Genomic DNA, 9972 nt, shown 5'->3' on the forward strand with positions numbered 1-9972 from the left:
TTATTTGTACATGATTGAATCATCATTAATTGTGTATCCAATACGTTCACTTCTTCACTATAATCATGGAATTAGGTCACATGCAGCTATGTGGATAATCTGAGAACCCATTGTCATAAAATAAAGGAAAAATAACACCCTATTTCCTTGAGTCCTATCTGGATGATGGACACCTGGACACACTCACGCTCACACACTCACGCTCTCACACACACACACACACACACACACACACACACACACACACGGACACAACTAACCTGTTCTTCTCCACTGTTAATGACCACCAGATCAGCTCCTTGACTCTTACAGTAATCTCTAGCTCTCTGCCAGGTTTTCCACTCAGTAGTTATGTAGTAACAGCTGCGTCCAAACTTCTCCCATCCACTGGGACAGCAGTCTAAAAACATCAAACAGGAGATTTACTGATGGATTTTCAATGTACCGATAATGAATTCTAACACATAGTTGTAATAATAATAGTAGTCAGAGATGTAATGGAGTGGATACTATTATATCAATGGTGTTTTCTAGTCCACACATTTACTCGAGTAAACCTTTCTGGTATTTGTACTTATTTAATTAAATATTTCAATTTTGTGGTAGGCCTATGTAGCATTACGCGGAAGCGTGGATTGAACCCGGGGGCCGGGGCTCCCACTCACCAGACCGACGCGCAGCCTACCGTGCCAACAGGGCTGAGCCCGATTAGCAGGACTGTTGCAGGCTGGGTCTCGGCTGCATGGAGGCTACACCTACTTCCTACTACTACAAATATTGTAGTTTTTACTCCACTACATTTATTTGACAGATTTAGTTATACTTTATATATTTAGAATATTGTCTCCACCAGGCCGAAGGCATGTGGGGAGAGTATGTTTTGCACTCCGTCCGTCCGTGTGTCCGTGTGTCCGTCCGTCCGTGTGTCCGTGAGCAGCTAATCTCGGCCACCGTTAACCCGCTCGATGCCACATTTTGCACACACACTCCCTGGATGCCAACGATGAACCTCTGCCCCAAACTTTCCAGAACGGCCTGTTATAGCGCCACCAGGAGGCCGCTTTGTGCAAAACAAGTTTTTGCACAGTACACCTACAGATTTTGTCCAAACATCACGCAAATTGCTACACAGTCTCTCTAAAGCCATTCAACGAAACCCGTCTTTCAGATTTCTCACACTCCATCCTGATTGGTTAAGATTGGCTTCCAAAGTTCACAGGAGTGCTCAGTTTCAAACAAAATGCTGCAAATCATGAACACATCGCGTGATTTCCGTGAAATTGTGCACCCACATTCCCACTAGGCCGAGGACGAAATGCCACATGAACAATTTCAACTCAGACTCAAGGTGGCGCTATAACTGGCCGAAAAGTGTTTTTACCTCTAACTGCACGGATCTGTGGATAACTTTGTATGCCAACTCCCTAGAGGCCAAGGAAAAACCTTTGCCTGGAATTTTTCACATCTGCTCTTTATAGCGCCACCAGGAGGCCGACATATGTAAAACACATTTTCTATTATTACTCCTTCAGATTTTATCCAAATTTCACGCAAATCGGTATACACTATCTCCATAGTCATGTGATCAACACGGAGCGCCATTTCCCCATTTTCCCATCTTCCATCCTGAAATCACAAACACAGTGTGCAATTTCCGTTAAATTATACACGCACATTTTCACTAGGCCGAGGACGACATGCCACAATGTTTTCCTCAAAATCAGCCTCACGGTGGCGCTATAACAGGCCAATTCCTGTTTTTAGCTATAACTGCATCGATCTGTATACAACTTATGTATGCACACATGGAAAAACATTGTACCTGCATCCCTCCAACACGAACCTCCGGCCCAAATCTTCCTCAACAGCCTGTTATAGCGCCACCATGAGGCCACAACCTGACCTGCCCTGGTGGAGACCTGTGCCGATTGGCACTTTGTCTATTTTATAATATTCTTCTTCACGTATTAACCATTCTTTAGGGTGTGTTTTTTTATGACAGAGAGAGTGAAGGAGAGAGAGAGATAGAGGTGTGTGGGGGGGGGTTGACATGTGTGATACAAGAGAAAAGAATCGAGGGGCGAGATGGTTTAGGGGCGACCGTACCTGATACCATACAGGACATAGTAGTAACTTACACTATTAGACTACGTTTTTTTCCACAATAGAAATATCCTTTAAAAAAACAGGGTTGTATTATAATCGGGGACTAGATTATTTGACATTCACTGTTCTTTTTCCACAAATGAGTCTTGAATAATGGGGGTTGTCTTATAATCAGTCATCCTAAAACAGATAATCCCAGACACAGGCCGGTTCGGTCTGTGTCTGCGTACGCACACACTGACCTGCTTAGACACTTTCAACCAGTGGCAGCCCCCGAAAATAGCAGATCTGCAGGCTCACAATGCGCCACAAAGCAACACGTTGTGAGCTTGCGGATCTGCTATTATCACTTAGCGACACCATCGCACGAGGTAGTATAAAACAAGGCATTAGTAGTCACATCCTTCCCCACCAGGATGGAGGACTAGAGAAGATAAGATCAAGATCTGACCTGGGATGGCATCCTGGTCCTGGTTATCTCCATTATCTTCATCTGCTGGCGGGTCAGCGCCTTCAGCCACCTCCTCTGTCCCCTCGTCAGGTGGAGCCTCTGCATCTACGTCTGCAGCTACGTCTGCATCTACGTCTCCTGCTACATCTTCTGCTACGTCTTCAGTTCCGTCTTCTGCTACGTCTGCAGGTGTTTCTTCAGGTGTTTCTTCCCCGTCTCCATCCAGATCTTCATCCTGGGACACCACTGAAAGTCAGGACTCAGCATTACATTTACATACAGACTGCAGTGGAACCTATAACTTTAAGTACATTTACTCCAATAATGCACTTAAGTTGGCAGAAACCTCTTTTCTCCATATTCTAACTTTTTGTGTTTTTGTTTTTTTTCTTCAAAAATGAATGCCCCACTTGATCATACTACAGCGTCACACAAAAGCCCCAAAAGTAGCAGATCTGCAAGCTCACCACATGGCACGAAGCAACACGTTTCGAGCTTCTAGATCTGCTCATTTCGCTATTTTTGTCTCCACCAGGCCAAAGGCATGTGGGGAGAGTATGTTTTGCACTCCGTCCGTCCATGTGTCCGTCCGTCCGTGTGTCCGTGTGTCCGTCCGTCCGTGTGTCCGTGAGCAGCTAATCTCGGCCACCGTTAACCCGCTCGATGCCACATTTTGCACACACACTCCCTGGATGCCAACGATGAACCTCTGCCCCAAACTTTCCAGAACGGCCTGTTATAGCGCCACCAGGAGGCCGCTTTGTGCAAAACAAGTTTTTGCACAGTACACCTACAGATTTTGTCCAAACATCGCGCAAATTGGTACACAGTCTCTCTAGAGCCATTCAACGAAACGGCTCTTTCAGATTTCTCAGACTCCATCCTGATTGGTTAACATTGGCTTCCAAAGTTCACAGGAGTGCTCAGTTTCAAACAAAATGCTGCAAATCATGAACACATCGCGTGATTTCCGTGAAATTGTGCACCCACATTCCCACTAGGCCGAGGACGAAATGACACATGAACAATTTCAACTCAGCCTCAAGGTGGCGCTATAACTGGCCCAAAAGTGTTTTTACCTCTAACTGCACGGATCTGTGGATAACTTTGTATGCCAACTCCCTAGAGCCCAAGGAAAAACCTTTGCCTGGAATTTTTCACATCTGCTCTTTATAGCGCCACCAGGAGGCCGACATATGTAAAACACATTTTCTATTATTACTCCTTCAGATTTTATCCAAATTTCACGCAAATCGGTACACATGATCTCCATAGTCATGTGATCAAGACAGGTTTTTTTTATTTCTCATATTCCATCCTGATTGGCCACGATTGGCTTCTACACTTTTCAGGAGTAGCCCGCTTTGTACAAATCGCCACAACTCCTCAACGCAGCGTCCGATTGCGATGAAACTGTGCACGCATATTCCCACTAGGCTGAGGAAGAAATGCCACTTGACAGTTTTCAACAGCCTGATGGTGGCGCTACAACAAGCCAAGTCGCGTCATGCACTCGCACACACACACACACACACACACACACACAACCGGTCGATGCCAAATTTTGCACACACACTCCCTGGATGCCAACGATGAACCTCTGCCCCAAACTTTCCAGAACGGCCTGTTATAGCGCCACCAGGAGGCCGCTTTGTGCAAAACAAAAACATTGTACCTGCATCCCTCCAACACCAACCTCCGGCCCAAATCTTCCTCAACAGCCTGTTATAGCGCCACCATGAGGCCACAACCTGACCTGCCCTGGTGGAGACCTGTGCCGATTGGCCACTTTATCTAGTTAATATTAAATCTATTTCAGCAGCCATCCCCATTGATGATGTCATTGGTAGGCAGGTTTCTGAACTGTCCACATAGACAAATTATGCCATGTTATAATGAGCATTAGTGACGCCGATATATTATATAAAGATGAGCTTGAAAACAGGTGACGTGCATCTTAAGAATAATGATTGTTCTATGATAGTTGTCATATACACCAGCAGTGATGAGCTTACTCAGAATCTCTACCTCTATATCCCAGATAATAATTAAAATATCATTGATATTATTTAAGTTATTTTGTATCTTCTTTCACCTGCTGTCTGTGTCTTCAGCTGGTTTACTTCACTTTGAAGCCGGTTCTTCTCCTGCGTCAGGTCGGTGTTGACGGACTTTAGCTCTTCCTTCTCCAAGATCAGAGTTTGGTAGTTGGACTTCAGCGTGTTATGATCATGTACCAGGGTGTCGTTGGCCATGATGTTACTGCTGGGTGAACGATCTGCAAAGGACAGAAATGGATGATAAAGACAGTTATCACTACTGTTCATGATGAGGTCAAGCATCTGCGGTGGAACACTTTATTTGAGAAGAAAATCTCAACGTTGTTAATTATCCTTTTTTCATGTGCATTGTCACTTGTCAACACTACTTTATTCATCATACTTTTCAGATGCATATCATGCAATGCAATAATACAAAAAGAAACGATGAATTTGATTACAAAAATATGAGAAAGCATTTCCTGTGTTGCACAAGTTGTATGTGACAGCCCTTGTAATTGGTGTGTCTTCAGCTTCATGTGAGAGTTCCTTCTCCACGCTGGCACGTGTCCTAACCCCCTACCGTCGCACCATGTTGCGCGAAAGAAAAAATAACTTGAACAACAACAACAAACCAACCCCAGTACTTGAGTCAAAGTACGACTCAAGTGGAATATTATCTGTCAAATGTGTACGTGAGTTGAAGTACTGGAGTGCTTTCTTTTACAATAATGTAAGTGCGCAGGCCTTTAAAACTCTGTCTATATTAAAATGTAGACGTTAAAAAAGAAACTGCGAGTTTGTTGATCTGCTAGTTTCACTATTTGAAATATAAGGCTTAGGAAGGTAGTGGAGTCAAAAGTAAATAGTATCATATCATATCATAACTTTGCATGCTCTTACTGGAACTGGAACAGACTACGCAACTCTGAAAAGGGAACTCATTGTTGCAAAGCCAATGTTGGCCAACTTATGTTGTCCAAACGAAACAGACCTGGCCACTGTGTCTAAACACATGAAGACATACGAGAATTAAAAGCATTTCCTGTGTTGCACAAGTTGTCCCAAGCCTGGGTAAATGCAGAGGGTAGTGTCAGGAAGGGCAATTGGGTTAGCATACTGTTGGTCAAAGAAGGAGAAGATGGATGAACTGATATGATGATAGCATAGTTTTCTATGCATTTCGGGGGTTTGACACCCCAAATTCTGTCTGCCCACCTTAGTGGGGCTGGCTAAATCCGGCCCTGGGTGGAAATCCCCTCCCAATGACTTACGCATGATCGCAAGGGTGACTTGACATTGTAATTGGCTGGCAAAATTACTGGGAGGGGCCTATAGACCGATTCCGTAGCGGTCTCATGGTCGCAGCCTACGTATTTCCTGTAGGCGGACTCGATGTAGCTGCGGGGATAAAACCCTCACCAGGCGCACCTCTTCGACTTCCACTACAGTGAACGGCAGAGTGACTGATGTTAGTTTGCCTCAAACTTTACTCTTTTACCTGCTTTTTTACTAACACTAACATTACAAAGATGTCCAGAACATCGAGATGAACCTGGGTAGTTTATGGCTGCTCCAACAGTAGTGGCAACATAAAAAATAAATAAATACGGAATGTAAAAATATCCACCGCGGTGGCTGAGACCAGAGCCATTGAGTAATGGTTGAGACAAAGCAGTGAAAGGTCCTGAAAGATACATAATGTCAGTCTTACCCAATACCCAATCTTTTTGTTTTATGAACACAAGGCTGCTGTATTTTATACCTCATACTAAGCATTTAAAGTATGAGGTATAAAGTACTGCAGCCTTGTGTTAATAAAACAGAAAGATTTGGTATTGGGTAAGACTGGCGTTATGTATCTTTCACTGCTTCGTCTCAACCAATGGCTTTGGTCTCAGCCACCGCGGTGGATATATATATTTTTTTTAATGTTGCCACTACTGTTGGAGCAGCCATAAACTACACAGGTTCATCTCGTTGTTCTGGGCATCTTTGTAATGTTAGTGTTAGTAAAAAAGCAGGTAAAAGAGTAAAGTTTGAGGCAGACTAAACATCAGTCACTCTGCCGTTCACTGTAGTGGAAGAGGTGCGCCTGGTGAGGGTTTAAACCCCGCAGCTACGTCGAGTCCGCCTACAGGAAATACCATGAGACCCGCTACGGAATCGGTCTATATCAGCCAGTGAGGCAACCACACGGGGAGAACATGCAAACTCCACACAGAAAGGCCCTTTGGCCAACCCCGCCCCCAACCCCGCCTCGGGTATGGGCACTGATGACGCGGAGGAGGGAACAAGACCCCAGCACCCACAGCGTCCCCAGCGGGAATCGAACCCAAGGCCTTCTATCTGTGAGAGGCAACAGCACTACCAACTGTGCCAGCGTGCCCCTAACACCACTTTATTCATCATACTTTGCAGATGCATGCAGTAATACACACAAAAGAAGCAATGCTAATTTAAAAAAAAGGTCACCTGAAGTATTTGGTTAATATTGTGGCAATCTGGATGCCCATCGTCACAAATAGGGGGGGGGGGAAATCTGAATTTGTCTTCAAAATGTTTAGTGACATGTAATACTCACAGTACACAGCCTGGGCTATGTTGCCACCCATCAGCGTAAGACACAGCATCACCACAGCGACAACTCTGAAAGGCCTTCTCCCTGTTAAGACAAAAACAAGATAAGAGTAAATGCCGTTAGCTAAACCCAACCGGACCAAAGTACTTTGAAATGACCTCTAAAATACTTTTACACATAAAGTGAATCACTTCTATAACTGTCCTCAGCCTCAACTCTCCTCTGTCTCACATTCTTTGTCAAGACTGTAAAAGCATAAATATATGTAGACAGCTTTCAAGGATGAGAGGCTTGAACTATTGACAAGTTAACAAATGGTAACTATCTTGATTATTACTCTTAGAGTCCTTGATTGGTTTAATGAAAATGGCACTTATCATGATTTTTAGTAAATTATGTACTTAGTTAATTCAGTCAGAGAACTCACAAATATACATAAGATGTAATGCGAGCATGAATGCTCTTTTATCTTGGCATTCGGGGCTTTGCTACAGTTTTTCTCTCTCTCTCTCTCTCTCTCTCTCTCTCTCTCTCTCGCACACACACAACACACATGCACACACAAACATATACATACTGTGGGAGAAGGAGGGAGATCATTTAAAGTCGCTGAACCTATGGTTTAAAAGGTTTAAACGTGTTTGTATTGGTGATTTTTAGTCTTAGTAATATCTCTTACCAGACTTCTTCTTCTTGGTCCGTAGATCTCCATAGACGGCATCGTCAATCTTGTGCAGATCAAGACTCTCATAATGTCCTTCTTCAGACATTTCTACATTAGTTCTTCTTGTAGTGACGATGGTTTCATTCTCGTAGTCTGCATCGTCTTGGACCTCAATGTTTTCAGAATGCCTCGCTACAGCCATCTGTACCTTTATGACTTCAATTCTTCCTCAACACACTGAGTATATATACTATCTTCACTACCCTAAACGACGTTATTTTGACAGCTCACACTGTGTGCACACACACCCACCCACAAACGCTCTCACACACACACACACACACACACACACACACACACACACGCTTATGCAGTTTCCCTATCATGTCGTGATCTCTCTAAAGTTACACAATACACAACTGTCCAGTTTTAAGAACACCAACACCAACGATGTTAAATAAAAGTTCAATGACAAATAAGGACACATTTTATTGAGTTGACAGGTTTTAGTCAAAATGATGTAGCAGGTATATATATAAGATATACAAGTGAATGAATGCATTCCACCAAAGATCCCTCACATATTATTTATTCCCACTTTTATTTTGTAATGTTTTGTGAAATAGATCGTTTTGGGAGCATATGTGTTATTATATTTTGAAGTCCTCACTCCTTCCTGCTGTTCATACCGAACAGCAGGAAAAAACATGATCATGTTTAAGTGTGGGACCAAATCACGGCACTCCATCTTTAAGGAAATGGCGTCCTTGGAATACGACCAGCTGAGACCCCAACTTTGAGAACCAATGGTGTAGTGACGGGCGGGAACCCCTTTTGGTGTTTTATGTTATACTTTAGCTATTGAAAAATAGCAGATCTACAAGCTCATAGCGCGGCACTGAGTGCCACACTACGAGCTTGTAGGTCTGCTATTTTGGAAAAATCGTGAAAATGTGGTGCACATCTTTGAATATATATTCTGTCAGAGCGATCGTTTTTAACTCAATCTTTGCTTCATGGGGGGTCCCTGGAACAACATATTTTCAGATGGGGGTCGGCGGCCAATTACATATATTTTTGGGGTCCTTCACATGAAAAACTTTAAGAATGACTGAATGACTTTAATGTCAGGATTTAGAAGACATTTGCAGAAATGTCTTCAGGTCTAAATGGGTTAAATAGACCCATTTGAATAGAAATCATCTTAACCACAGAAAAGCAAGACAAGAGGCCAAGCTGTTCTTTTTCAACAGTCGTTTATATATCACTTCATTTGTTTTCATTATATACACTGAAAGGCATAAAATTAATTCAACAGGAGAGGAGGAACACCTACAAACATACATCTTCAACAAGCTCACAGGGGGGGGGGGGGGGGGGGGTACATCTACACTAATGCCAAATCATAATAAAAAAAAAGAAAACATACAAAAATTCAACAATAGTAACATGTAACCCATTATAACTTCTCAACCTCCAGAACTGGATGTAATCAAAAGATTTAGGATTATGGAAGGTATATCAACACAGAAATCCTCAATTCTTCTAAGTGTTGTAATTCATGAGGCTTCCGCTGGGGGGGGATTTTAATTTCTGTACAAAGCCAAATTTCATATAATGTGCATTTAGGGTGAGAACCATATAATGATCCTGACAGAAACAGACCATGTAGTGGGGCAGGGTTGGAAAGGCTCTATGAAAAGTATGGAATGAACGCGTTTTAAAGTTTCGTACAATTACACATAATGCATGTAAACACCATACCACGCAAACCTCACAGTACTGCATTACATAAAACACATACTATTATTTCCATTGACTAGATTGACCCGTCAGCAGTCCTTCCTGAGTCTCTATTGGGCATTTAGAGGCGATAGTGTAGTGTTCACATCAAACTGTTGAGTGGCATAGAATAGAATGACAGTATAACTCATCTATAAAAAGGTAATACTATAGCTTGTAGTTCTGTAAGTAAATAATTAACCCATTTTGGGCGGGAACCCCTTTTAGTGTTAGCATTATGCTATGCTTTAGCTATTGAAAAATAGCAGATCTACAAGCTCGTAGCGCGCCACCGAGTGGCGCGCTACGAGCTTGTAGGTCTGCTATTTTTGAAAAATCGAAGAACGAC

General features: G+C 43.0%; 1 protein-coding gene across 1 annotated transcript; it reads right to left on the reverse strand.

Moving 5' to 3' along the window:
- Positions 1–1585: 1585 nt before the first annotated feature.
- On the reverse strand, positions 1586–8064 carry LOC310863948 (uncharacterized protein; the record flags this gene model as incomplete). Its single annotated transcript, XM_083772483.1, has 5 exons — positions 7857–8064; positions 7181–7261; positions 4653–4835; positions 2558–2803; positions 1586–1626 (listed from the first exon to the last, which is right to left on the reverse strand). The coding sequence occupies exons 1-5, from the start codon at positions 8041–8043 to the stop codon at positions 1586–1588; spliced, it is 738 nt and encodes a 245-aa protein (XP_083628609.1). The 5' UTR covers positions 8044–8064.
- Between the last annotated feature and the right edge of the window lie 1908 nt (positions 8065–9972).

Source organism: Protomyctophum parallelum, assembly GCF_964188405.1.
Source record: "Protomyctophum parallelum genome assembly, chromosome: 9".
Taxonomy (NCBI): Eukaryota; Metazoa; Chordata; class Actinopteri; order Myctophiformes; family Myctophidae; genus Protomyctophum; species Protomyctophum parallelum.